This window comes from Oryctolagus cuniculus, chromosome 10 (assembly GCF_964237555.1).
Source record: "Oryctolagus cuniculus chromosome 10, mOryCun1.1, whole genome shotgun sequence".
NCBI lineage: Eukaryota > Metazoa > Chordata > Mammalia > Lagomorpha > Leporidae > Oryctolagus > Oryctolagus cuniculus.
The window spans coordinates 103,993,221-104,007,491 of NC_091441.1; the positions used below are offsets into that span (position 1 = coordinate 103,993,221).

Sequence of the window (14,271 nt, forward strand, 5' to 3'; positions counted from 1 at the left end):
CTCTCTCTTCCTCTCTTTCTTTAACTCTATATTTCAAATAAACAAACAAATAAATCTTTAAAAAAGACACAAACAGAGGGAGCTCCCATTTACTGGTTCACTCTCCAAATGCCCACCATGGCCACCACCTAAGGCAGAAGCCAGAAATTCAATCCAGGTCTCCTATGTGGGCAGCACGGACCCAATTTTTAAGCCATCTCTGCTGCCTTCAAGTCTGCATTAGCAGGAATCTGGAGTGAGGACCTAGAACTTGGTATAGTACGTAGGTACTCTGATATGGGATGCAGGTATTTTCACTGCCAAGCTATTTGCACTCCCCTGAGTAAAATATTTTTAATTAAGCCAAAGCTGTGAGGAGGAACCAGACTAGTGTTCTAATAAAGACAAAGTCATCCAACCAGTGGTTATGCTTTCACTGCTTTCAGTTAACCATGGTTTATCACGTCAGAAAATATTACAAGGACAACTCCAGAAGGAAACACTTCACAAGTGTGAAACTGTACACTGTCCTGAGAAACATGATGGCATTTCATGCTGTCCTGCTCCATCCTACCTGGGAGGTCAATGACCCCTCTGTCTGATGTGCCCACGCTGGGTATGCTCCCCGCCCGTCACCCAGTGAATAGTGGTCTGGGGGTCAGTGCATGTGCTCAAGTGACCCTTACATGGTAACTATGTCCTTCATCTTTCATTTCTTGAGGCTGGCACTGTACCATTTCGTATCAACATATGATGTGTGAGTACAATAAGATAACTGTGAGGGAAACCATGTTTATCTTTGACAGTAATTCTTCTGTTCTTAGTGTTGTTAATCTCTTTCTGAGCCTAATTTATAAATAAAGATACGTACTACAGGAAAAACCATACACACAGGGTTCAGTATTGTGTGCAATTTCAGGCATCCACTGGTGGTGGTGGTGGTGGTGTCTTGGAACCTATTCCCAAGGAAAAGGGAGAACCCCTGTATAAACTATTCTTCAGGACAAGTTTACCTAAAAAACCTACCCCTGTCTTTTGAGAGCTTTCTCAGAGCAGGAGGCATTAAAAACGTTTACTGTTTCAGGGTTGTTGATTTAAATAGCTTTAACTGACATCCTATATAATGCATTTTATAGAATTTTAAAATTGAGATTACTTATTTAGAAAAATAAATGAAGCAAGAAGGAAAGTACTTCATAGCTGAGTAGTAGATGCAAAAAAATTACTTTTTAAGAAATATTCATCGCAACATTCAGATACTGTAATCTTTTACCTAAAAAAATCTCTAATAAGGCTTTTATGGATGGTGTTTCCTGGGCCAGGGTAGTAAACACAGTTAGAAGAGGGTCCCTTAACAGCTGAAACTGAGTAGTATTCATAGGCAAAACCTTCACACAAAATAATCACTGCTCTCTCCAACTTGAAACATCACTGATGTATCAATATCACCCCTCTCTCAATAAAAGAACAGTAACAAAAAGATAAATTATGGAGTTTTATAGATGGAAAAGAAAATCCAGAGAGTTCTTCATTTTGATTGGATTAAAGCCCAGGGTGATTCGGTGTCCTGCCCAATCCCATGCTGTTGGTCACCATGGCGCAGCCAAGTGGAGTCCAAATCTCTGCAGGCTACAGTGACGTTATTATAGTTTCTAAGCAAAACGATTTCAGAATAAAAAAGTCACCTTTGTCATTTACCTTTTCTTTAAGATCTCCAAATGGTTATGAATTATACTGGACTTCCTTGTAGATCTAATTTTCACTTCATCTCTTTAGCACAGGGGTTTTCAAATGTGATCAAGCGTCAGGATCAGCTAGTGCCTTGTGGAGAGCGCAGGTTGATGGGCTCCATCCCTCAGATATATGGTTGAGAAGGTCAAGGATGGGGCCCAGGAACTGCACTGCACACAAGTGCCCACGCAGCACTGCTGCTCCAAGGATCAGACTTTGACAGCCACTGCCTGAACATCGAAGGACTGGAACACATTCACGGCCTGCCCTGGGAGAAGTGAGGGTGAAGGAGGGATCTGATATTCTCTGAGGGACCTCGAGCTGAAATGTCGCAGTCCTGTGTGTTCTACGGAGTGGACAGTAACTCCCAGTGCCAACCACTGCATCCACGTAGGGCATCTCCAACATTCACTGCATTTCAGCCACCCTCACCTTCATCATGTCTCATCTCACTACTTATCTTCCCACAAAAAGAATCTCAATGGCTCAAAAACACTTAGTGACAGCTTTAAAGTAACTTATAATATTCTTCATATGTGACACATTAGTTAAACTAAGTTCACACTGGACTTCGGGCATAGCAGCCCAGATATATATAACAGAGGGTGAAAAATATTCAAAAAATAAATGAGTGATTATTTTAAAGTTATGTAATTAAAAACATTACAGACCTTTTGCAAACTTCATCAATATTTTCTTTTTCTTCTTTAACAGTTGCCTTGTCTGATACTGTACACTGTAAAGAGATAATGGTTAAATAAGTACAAGTACACATTAAACTATGAGGCTTATTATATTTATTATGTTATATCAGATGTTAAACAACTAGATTATAGATAACCCTGAAGACAATTCTATACTACATAATTTGGAATGCTAATTATTAAAAGTTTCCACTGCTGCTTAGGAGAAAAATATAAATTGATATATTTTCCAATTTTTGCTTCACATCATTACACAAGCCACTATTTCCAATCATCACAGACTATTAGTGTTGAGTTTCTTTGTATTCAGGGAAAAATGCATTACTTTGTTTTTAGGTGATCTTTATGAACATAAATGAAACCGTTTTCATTAGTTAAGTGTATTTTAAACACAACTATATCTAAAACATTTCACAGGTATTTTTTTGAGAGAGAGCTGGATGGGAAAAGGAGCAGCCAGGACTAGAACCAGTGACCATATGGGATGCCAGCGCTTCAGGCCAGGGCTTTATCCCGCTGCACCACAGCGCCGGCTCCCAAACATTTTCATTATTTTATATAGTAAGGAAATACAACACACACAAAAGGCATCTGCTGAAATCAAGAAAATTGTTACATTTTTCTACTTTCTCTCAAGATAAACTTTAGTTTGATTCAAAAAAAATTTAATCATAGTAACCCAAAAAACACTAGAAGAAAATATGGGAGAAAAGTTTTAAACTGGAAATGGCAAATAATTCCTTAATATGACTCATTATCATATTGGGAAACTTATATTTGATTAAAAAAAATTTAAAGCTTCTGCAAGGTGAAAAAGTTCCTGAAACATGTCAAAACAAATGAAAAGCAGGGAAAGTATGGCACCATATGACGAAGAGCAAATGTCTAGTATATGCAAAGTTCCTACAAATAATAGATTAAAATCCCAGAAGAAAAATGGGCCAAAGATTTCAACAGGAGGTTCTTGGGAAAAAATGTAAATAGCTTTTAAACATGCAAAACGATGTTTAGCTAGACTCATAAAAGAAATGCAAATTAAAACTAAAGGTCATTTCTAAAAATAAGCAGATGGACAAACATTTAAAAAATGTAGTAATGAGTCGATAAATGTAGGGGAGAAAATGGCACTCCCACCAATGCTGTTGAAAGTATAAACAAAGCACTTGCTATGCAGGGAAATTTGACAATTACACTTTTAGGAATTAATCCAAAAGTGCTTGCACATATGCAAAATGCCTTATGCTCAAGAATGCACAATGCAGCAATATTTAAATAGCAAAAAGAAAAATGGAATCAAACCAAGTGATCAATAGCAAGACTTCTTAGATAGGGTAAATCCACACAGAGGTAATTATACAACTATAAAGCCAAGAGATTATTATATACACTGGAAATAAAAAAAATCTTCCATATATATATATATATATATTTTTTTTTTTTTTTTTTAAAGCAAGGGGTAAGGCAGTTGGTTTAGTGGTTAAGACATCATCTTGTCAGAGTGCCTGGGTTCAACTGCTAGCTCTATCCCAGGTCCAGCTTCTGCTAATAAACACCTTGATAGGAAACCCAGGACTGAGTTCCCGGCTCCTGGCTTCAGCCTGGCCCAGCCCCAGCTCTGACAGGCATTTGAGCAGTAAAACAGCAGTGGCTGGGAGATTACTCTCCATTTTTGTCTTCTGTGTCTCTGTCTAAATGAATGAAATATTTCTAAAAAACAAAAGATAAATATTGGTATGCTACCATTTGCATAAAGTTCAAAGAAAACAAAATAGGTGTATTTTGAGAATTGGCATGGTATCCCCTACTGGGCTAATCTTTCTACATATAACGATGTATCTTGGATAAAATAGTTCAAACTTCTACCTGAAAACCCCGAAGAGGTACGAAAAGTAAGAAGAACCTGGAGAGAAGTCTACACTTAGAAAGAAGGAATGACCCTGGGATACTACCTGCATTTCAGGATTTATTTTCAAAGGCAGGCCCTAGTTGAAACCACTTTGGGAGGCCAAAAATTTGTCCTGATATGAAAAATTGGAAATCAGAGTTTAGGGCAAAGTCAAACACTGGCAAGTAAGGTTGGGAATCCTGGAAAGGAGAAAGGCTGAGGGACAAAGTCTAGAGGTTGAGTTTAAGGGAAAGACTAAAGTGTAAGATATTCTCTAGAGAGTCAATTATGAGAAATGGTTCAGACACATATTGTCTCTCAAAAATTAGTAAATGTCCATCCCAAAACCTTCCCCATACCATACAGCAGCATTGTGTTCCAGCATCAAGTTAGGTTTAGGTCCAGTCCTATGCCTTCTACTTCCGTGGCTGATTAACTGATGCTTACATTCAAGGCCCGCTGGTACAGGGATATTCAAAAATTTCAATGAAGATCAAACGATATTTGGTAGTTTTTGTTACATGAGGCAGAAAAATCTGCACCATTTTATATTGAAAGACATATTATTCATAGGTCTGCAGTGAACTTCAAGATATTAAACAGCAAAGCATGTATTTAAACAATACATCCTGTTTTCTCAGGCAAAGAATACATCCAATGGCCAGAGAGATCTGACTTGATAATTCTATTAAAAAAAGGATTGCACTGGTCCTGACAGCACCACTAATATGGATTTAGGCATTAACAATTTTAAAGACCAAAAAATATAAGCAAATACAAAAGATTCCCCAGTACCTTTTCCTCCAAGTCTGAACTTTTTATTTGTTCATTGAAGTCTTGCAGGTTTTCATTTTCAGAGGTCTCACTGTCTCCTAAGGAAATGTTTGCATCTTTGGAATCATGTTTTATCTCATTTGCTGCAAAGAAAATATTCAATTATGGAAACTGAATAACAACCAGGTCATTCAATAACTGTTTGAAAAAGTGACTTAGAATTCAGAGGGTTGGGGACGGCACTGTGGCACAGTGGGTAAAGCTGCTGCCTGCAGTACCAGCATCCCATTTGAGTGCCAGTTTGAGTTCCAGCTGCTCCACTTTGGATCCAACTCCTGCTAATGTGCCTGGGAAAGTAGTGGAAGATGGCCCAAGTTCCTGGGCTCTAGCACCCACGTGACAGACCTGGATGAAGCTCCTGGCTCCTGGCTTCAGCCTGTCCATTGCAGCCATTTGGGGAGTGAACCAGTGGATAGAAGACCTCTTCCTCTCTCTCCATCTTGCCCTTCCCTCTCTCTAACTCTTTCAAATCAAATTTTAAAATATTTTAAAAAATATTTAGAACTTCAAAGTAAAAATAACTTTACTTTGTTATAATTCTGTGATAATAAACATATATAAAATTCTGTGATTCAAATATTTAAATTTAAGATCAGCTGACAATTAAAATTTTAATGGCTCAGACTGAAAATGATAAAGCAAAAACATGCTTAAATTTCAAAGACTACAAAAATTGACAAAGTCAACTATTTATGTTTTATAGACAGAGCACAATAAAGTTATTTATTCAATAATCAAATGGAAAATGTCTCAAAATGTGATCTGCTGGTCAATTAAAACTGAGAACAAAAATCTACGGATAACAGATTCTACAATGAAAAGCTCTTTATTGTAATGAATTCATTCTGACTAGGCCTCAGTGGAGATATAAAAACAGACGTCAGTAATGCATATTCTAGAAGTGTCAGATTTTACCTGCTGACAAGGAAGCACAAGTCTCTGACTTCATCAATCCAGGGTCCAGTACAGAAAGTTCTCTATTATAAAGTAAACAGAACTTTAACATTTTCACAGATTCGAAGCAAAACTATCTTGTTTCTCTAAATATCATCTTACATTATCTTTAGCAAGTGATGAGTACCACATATGCATCCATGTTAGGGAGTGCTGCCACTCTAACTCTTACTCAGAAAATCTGACAAGATGCCTTACACATTTTTTTTTTTTAATGAAGGCATTTTTTAAAAGAAGATAGTGTTTAGCTTCTATTTTCAAGCATAAATGTATATTTAGTTTCCAATATATAAAAAAAAGACAACTAAAGAATAGTTTGAGATTTTTTTTAGCTACTTAAGACCATTTAGAATCTAAAGATTAAAGCTATGGAGATGAGAGTTATACTAAGCTGGATTCAAATACTGTTCTGTTGCTTACTTTGAACTATGGCAAAACTATTTAAATTCCTGAATTTAACCACAACTGTAAAATGAGAATAATACCTACCCAAAGGTTATTGTGAGGATTAAATGACATACGTTTTTATGAAGCCAACAGCAGAGGTTCACCGAGTAAGTATATACACAAATACAAGGGCCACTCAAATACAAGTGATTTAACACTATCACATTTCTAAAAAATTAAACAAACATTCAAATATGTAAAAGTACATCAAATAAAATATAGCAGACATCCATAATCTCACACTGATCCATTTAATAAACAGATTTTATTCAGCAAATCCTATGGCTCTACAACTGCTTAGTGGTTCAGGATTCCTTCTTAGGCAAGAACACTGTACGTACCATTCTATGATGTTTTAGAAAAACATGAAGCATTTTCCCCAACATAAACCCTAGAATCAGAAGTATATAGTTTAAAAGACAGGAAAATAATACAAACTGAAAATACTCATATGGAAATCTCCCTAACACAGACTGCTACAGACTCATACCTAGCTGTCAATTAGAAGTGTACTTCCAATTCAGTATTTGAAAAGCCTCTTAAACTCAAAATGTCAAAATCTGACCTCCTCAATCCTACCTATTTGCATTAGAGATTTATGGTAATACCCTTGTCTGAAATAAAAGAGGAACCAGATATTACCCCATCATCGTTAACTCACACCCATCTGATTAATCAACTGACACTTATAAACTTCTCTTAAATCTACACCCAATTCTGTCTTAAGTTACCATATCCTTTGTTCTAATTAACACAATAGCTCCCTGCCAATTTATTCTCTATACTACAGCTATAATGATTTTAAAAGCATAAATCTGATCAAATTCTCTCTTTCAAGTCCTTCAGTGAATTCCTAAGTGCTGAGGATAAAATCCAAACTCACCATAAATTCTAGTTCGCTGAAGACAGTCTGTTTATACCTGTTGTCCCAGCCTAGTGATTAATGATACTTCTCCATCCCTTTCTCAAAAGCTTGGCAGTTCAAAAGCTTTGTTCTAGGGCCATCTTACTTTTAAATTCCTTCCTCAATGAGCTTCTGCGTATCCTGGAGCTCGATTTCTTACCATCTGAACACGAAGCCACGGGGCGTTTCAGTTTCTCAATTTTTATCACCTAGTGATTCCTAATCACTAATTCCTACTCATCCCTTAAAGTTTCACTTTCATTAGGAAGCTTTTAACACCTTGCACTTTTTTAAAAAAGATTTTATTTATTTATTTGAGAGGTAGAGTTACAGACAGTGAGAGGAAGAGTCAGAGAGAAAGGTTTTCCTTCTGTTGGATCATTCCCCAGATGGTCTCAACGGCCGGAGCTGCGCCAATCCGAAGCCAGGAGCCAGGTGCCTCCTCCCAGTCTCCTATGCGGGTGCAGGGGCCCAAGGACTTGGGCCATCTTCTACTGCTCTCCCAGGCCACAGAAAAGAGCTGGATTGGGAGAGGGGCAGCCGGGACTTGAACCGGCACCCACATGGGATGCTGGCACTGCAGGTGGATTAACCTACTGTGCCATGGTGCCAGCCCCCACCTTGCACTTCTGTAATATTTTATTCCACTTGCTTAATTATTTGCCTCCCTTGGGATACTAAAAGTACGGTGAGGACAAGACCTATCTGTGTTGTTGCTCTTCATACATTTACCACCTAACAAGTCACAGGGGAGACCCAAATGAAAACATCTCTCTCCTTTCTAGGAATTTCCAATACATGATGAAGCTCACACACAATGCGACAAAATATACTGAGAATGTGCCAACGGAACTATTGCACCAAAGCCCTGGGCTAGCACATCAGACGTGATTTGACCGAAAACTGAATGAGGCCGGCGCCGAGGCTCACTAGGCTAATCCTCCGCCTGCAGCGCCGGCACCCCAGGTTCTAGTCCCGGTCAGGGCACCAGATTCTGTCCCGGTTGCTCCTCTTCCAGTCCAGCTCTCTGCTGTGGCCCGGCAGTGCAGTGGAGGATGGCCCAAGTCCTTGGGCCCTGCACCCTCATAGGAGACCAGGAGAAGCACCTGCCTCCAGGCTTCGGATCAGCGAGGTGCGCCAGCCGCAGCGGCCACTGTGGGGTGAACCAATGCAAAAGGAAGACCTTTCTCTCTGTCTGTCTCTCTCACTGTCCACTCTGCCTGTCCAAAAAAAAAAACAAAACAAACAAACAAACAAAAAAAACAAACAAAAAACTGAATGAAACGAAAGAGACTTTTAGATCAACATATCAACATATGCAAAAAGATCACAGTACACAGCACATAATGGAAACAGCAAGTTGCACGCTTCATCTTTCACTAGCCTCTCACTGCACTTTCTTTCCTTCAATGCCATAGTTTTCAGAGACGGAAGGGAACGAAGATCCAATGCAGAGCCTTAGAGAGCCAGGCCAAGCAATTCTAAAGGCGACTAGGACCTGGTGAGGCAGTCTCAATAGTCACTGGCAGAAGAATTTCTACTTCAGAATGTCACATGGTAAAGGAGATATTAAGGGAGTTCAGGAAGATCAACCAAGAGGCGTTTATAATAATCTGCTAGAAAGTTAACAGAGTAGCAGCATGAACTGAGAAGAAGGAACAGTCATGAGGTAGATTGAGGTAACAGCATGAACAGGATTAAGTAACTCCATAGAGAAGAACAGGAGGAGACTTCTGTGGCCTCTAATTATCCTGAAAGTTGCATTCATAAATAGGTATACCAAGTAGATAGATTTAATTTCAAAGCACTAATGTAGTTTTTATAATACTACTGGTATCATTAATACAGATGTAAGAAACTTGTTACCAGGAATAGCTCATTTACAAGGAAGATCAAATTACATGTGGTCCTCTTGTAATCAGTAGTCTAGGTTTTGAACTTGAGATACTCAAGGAAATCCACCCAATTTAGAAAAGAAAAAAAAACTGAGCAAAAGTGCAGTCTACAGAAACATGTTATAGTTTTGCATTGGTGGAATGGAAAGTTAGCGTGGGAAAGGAAAAAATGAAAGGTAGAAAGAGTAAAGGAGAGAAAACAGACTTGGATGTAGCTATAGAAATACCGAGAAGCAAGAGAGATCTGAGGCCGGCGCCGCGGCTCAATAGGCTAATCCTCCGCCTTGCGGCGCCAGCACACCGGGTTCTAGTCCCAGTCGGGGCACCGGATTCTGTCCCAGTTGCCCCTCTTCCAGGCCAGCTCTCTGCTATGGCCCGGGAGTGCAGTGGAGGATGGCCCCAAGTCCTTGGGCCCTGCACCCCACGGGAGACCAGGAGAAGCACCTGGCTCCTGGCTTCGGATCAGCGTGGTGCGCAGGCCGCAGCGGCCACTGGAGGGTGAACCAACGGCAAAGGAAGACCTTTCTCTCTCTCTCTCACTGGCCACTCTGCCTATTAAAAAAAAAAAGAGAAAGAGAGAGATCTGAGCCAAAAATGGGGCTGTAGCTGTTAAGAGAGGCTGAAATCTCTCTGAAGACCTATACAGATTATATAAAGCCAGGCCTGTCTCAGAGCTTTTTTCAAGTGAGTGATGAAATTAATTGTGTCCCAATCAGGAAGCTTTTAAACACTGAAATAGATGAGACCATATCACTTATAATAAGGAAAATATTGTTTTTGTAAACCTACTGTGTCAGGTTATTTTTATGTGTACACTGTACAGTAATGAAAAACATTATCTTTCTTGTGGGTAACTGAAAAACGTCAGAAGATGACTGCTTTAGACTAATTACTAAAATTAATAGTGTGAAAAGTACTGCCCAAGAGAGGAATTCAGAATGCTATTGTCTCCTCCTGAGAAGCTAACAACCAGCGGAGTACAGTCAATGTTCGCTATTTACTCAGTCACATACAGTTTGTGAATAGGACAGGACTGCCACCTATTTACTAGGGCAATTATACTGCAGTCAGCACAGCCATAACAACAGAAATGTTACTGTGCCAATTCACTGGGTCAGAGCTTCCCTAGCATGATGCCATGCTGGGAGGTGCTTAGGTCTCCTGATATTACAGTTGTTCAACCAAGCACAATATTCTTTATTCCCACAAGAAACAATGTTTTCTGTAGTCCCAAAGAGAAAAACACCAGAATGAAGATTCTCCATATTACCCCACTAGGGAGAGAAAGTGATCAAAAGTGATAGTTTATAGAGAAATTGAATAATTGAATTAAAGCCAAAGAAATAAACAAAACACCACTTTTCTAACAGACAGTTGTGGAGAGAGGGAAGAGACTTTGAGCAGGCTCTTTGTAGTTCCAGAGAGCTATGATACTTACACGCCATATATCCTTGGGCAAGTCAATCACTTTGATTCAATTATAAAGAGAGGACAAGTTTTGGCATCAGAATTATTGCATTAAATGAAATAATTTATCTAGCACAGAACAGACACTAAATCAGTTATTAGGATTAATAAATGCAGTACAAAAACTTACACTATAGGATCTAACCAGCTATACAATACAAAGGGCCAGCACAGAAAAGTAAGCTTCTTGAAAACCATGCAGGGAGTCACAATAAAGAAAACACCCTTTCTTTTGGTGGAAACCTGTTTTTGGTTTTGATTTTTTAATTTTTTTGAATTTATTTGACAGAAAGAGTTAGACAGTGAGAGAGAAAGAGACAGAGAGAAAGGTCTTCCTTCTGTTGGTTCACCCCCCCAAATGGCCACTATGGCAGGAGCTGCACTGATCTGAAGCCAGGAGCCAGGTGTTCTTCCTGGTCTCCCATGCAGGTGCAGGGCCCAAGCACCTGGGCCATCCTCCACTGCTATCCCAGGCCACAGGAGAGAGCTGGACTGGAAGAAGAGCAACCGGGACTAGAGTCCGGTGCCCATCTGAGATGCCAGTGCTGCAGGCGGAGGATTAATCAAGTGAGCTATGGCGCTGGCCCTATGTTTTGATTTTCTTAAATCATTTGATTTGGTAAAATTGGTGGTAAGAATATTCTATTCTAGAAGACCAACCCTTCTGAGGGAATCAACTGGGATCAAGTCAGATTCTGAGAAAGTACTGCAGTTGGTTATTTAGAGCCCAGATATAATTTGTTCACAACAGATACATGCTAGGCATGGGTCTAAATGGGACTCAAACCCCTGGCCAAAAGTACTAGACTTCTCTTTTCTGTGCATTGGTATGATCCATTCTGGCCCCCACCCCTCCACTGAAGTCTGTAATTTTTCAGTTCTGGGATGGACAATGGCCTAACGGATATATGTCCAGTTGCAATGGTGAGTATAACCAATAACCCCTGACCATCATCATTGATTCTGTGCTCATATGAAAGTTTCAAACTCAATTTGTCAACTTCCCTGATCTGGCATCACCTTACTTATCAAACCTTCTTTCACACCAATCTTCCATATTTACTTCCTTTTGAAAGGCTCCACTGTCTTCATTTACATTCAGATTCCAATCTAGGCACTTGTGAAACAGTCTGCAGTTTTTTTTATTTTATTTTTTTATTTTTATTTTTGACAGGCAGAGTGGACAGTGAGAAGAGAGAGACAGAGAGAAAGGTCTTCCTTTTTTCCATTGGTTCACCCTCCAATGGCCGCCGCGGCCGGCACGCTGTAGCCAGCGCATCGCGCTGATCCAAAGCCAGGAGCCAGGTGCTTTTCCCGGTCTCCCATGGGGTGCAGGGCCCAAGCACCCGGGCCATCCTCCACTGCACTCCTTGGCCACAGCAGAGAGCTGGCCTGGAAGAGGGGCAACCGGGACAGAATTCGGTGCCCCAACCGGGACTGGAACCCGGTGTGCCGGCGCCGCAAGGCAGAGGATTAGCCTATTGAGCCACGGCGCCAACCCTGCAATATTCTTAAATAGGCATTGAAACCTAGTTCTCTCCTCTCCCTCAATGTATGAGGGACTGGACTGCGAAGTTAAGTAAGACAAGGACATGTCCTACTCTCAAGCCCAAGTTTAGCAAGTAGGGGACATGCATATCCTGCTGTAATGAAACCAGCGCATCAATGAGGTAGCAGAGGGTGTTATGGGAATGTAAGGCTCCTGCCTCTGCCTGAAGGAGTCACAAAAGCCTTCCCCATATACATCACATTCACGTCTACCTCTACGTTTCCCTCTGCATATTCCACTTCACTACTTTACCTCTCAAATTTTTCCCCATTCCTCTTTGTTAATCTAAATCAATCCAAACTCCAAAGATCCAAGGCCTTTTTTTTTTTTTTTTTTTTTTTTTTTGGACAGGCAGAGTTAGACAGTGAGAAACAGACAGAGAGAAAGGTCTTCCTTCCGTTGGTTCACCCCCTCAAATGGCTGCTATGGCCAGCATACTGCACCGATCCAAAGCCAGGAGCCAGGTGCTTCCTCCTGGTCTCCCATGCGGATGCAGGGCCCAAGCACTTGGGCCATCTTCCACCGCTATCCCAGGTTACAGTAGAGAGCTGGACTGGAAGAAGAGCAACCAGGACAGAACCGGCGTCCCAACCGGGACTAGAAACCAGGGTGCAGGTGCCGCAGGTGGAGGATTAGCCTAGTGAGCCGTGGCGCTGGCCCCAAGTGCCTTTTAATTTCTCTTTTATAAATTCCTACTATTCTTATACTTAAATTTCTATATTTTTGTTTCAAACACATTAGTTTCTTTCCCTACCTACATATTAATTTCCATCAATTTCTGGCAGATTCTTAAAAATCTCAATAATCCATGCTGTAGTGTAATTCAACTGGTAGTTTAGCAGATAATAATAATCCTATAATCTACTACAGATTAACTATCCTGCACTATTATTGGAAATCTCAGGTAATTTCTAATGATGCAGGAAATTACAAAGTTTGGCCAATTTCAGCCATTACAAATTTCTGAATTCACCAATTCAAATTTTAGTAGATAAGTTCTAATACTTTTTTAATGCTTTGTATTTTAATATACACTTTCCCACTGTTGAGCCTGACAGTGAATAAGTCTTCTACCACCATTTAAAAACATTACAAATTGTCCCTAATCAGGTCTGACACTATTTCTCCGACAATTTAATCAGTTCAGGTTCATCTGCTGGCTTTACCACTAATAGGCAGCCCAGAGCTTCTGACAATATCTGGGCCTAGTCTTTCTATCTTTCACTTTTATATTGTAAAATTAAAAACTCATTCTAGTAGGTTTCAACCTCTCAGCATCTTAGAGGATAGAACAGAAGCATATGAACTGAGCAAGTGGTAAAATGGACAGAACTGACATTAGAAATGGCTGCGACGGCCACTGGAGGGTGAACCAACGGCAAAGGAAGACCTTTCTCTCTCTCTCTCTCTCTCTCTCTCTCTCTCACTGTCCACTCTGCCTGTCCAAAAAAAATATATATATATATATATATAAAGAAAAGAAATTATATTTCAAGCTTTATTTAGTTCTGGAGCCATTAACAACTTTATATGTGACTCCTGACATTTCATATGTGATTACAAATCCTCTAGTTTTCCCCATTAAGGTTTATCCTAACATTGTAAATGACTGTGAAACTGGGATTTTCAGTGCAGAACAAAAATTAAAATATGAAAACAAGGCTCATTTAAAAATTTCAGAATCAGATATGCAAGGCAAAAAAAGAGCCAAGAAAAGTTTAACTGGTGCTTCTGAAATGAAGGGAAATGAAGTTTAGAGACAACAGAAAAATTATTTGAAGTAAAAACTTGACACTGCAAACCAAAATAGCTCACCATAGTTTCAGGAAAAATTGATACATAATTACCAATTATAAAACAGAAATGTTAGTTTATTCATGGTTTTCTAGTACAACAATAGAATCCAGAAAGCACAGGAGCAA

The 14,271-nt window shown here is 39.7% G+C and overlaps 1 protein-coding gene across 4 annotated transcripts in view; it reads right to left on the reverse strand.

Annotated features, from left to right (window-relative positions):
- The window catches only part of TOPAZ1 (testis and ovary specific TOPAZ 1), a 76,848-nt gene that overhangs the window by 47,693 nt on the left and 14,884 nt on the right, over nt 1-14,271 (reverse strand). For 3 of the 4 annotated variants that reach the window (XM_051851862.2, XM_070049986.1, XM_070049987.1), the window contains 3 exons: nt 6,049-6,110; nt 5,095-5,216; nt 2,382-2,446 (listed from right to left, as the gene is read on the reverse strand). In XM_051851862.2, coding sequence (XP_051707822.1) covers nt 2,382-2,446; nt 5,095-5,216; nt 6,049-6,110 — 249 coding nt within the window. Of the gene's footprint in view, nt 1-2,381; nt 2,447-5,094; nt 5,217-6,048; nt 6,111-6,875; nt 6,926-14,271 lie in introns of all 4 variants that reach the window. The other variant, XM_070049985.1, reaches the window with a different exon arrangement.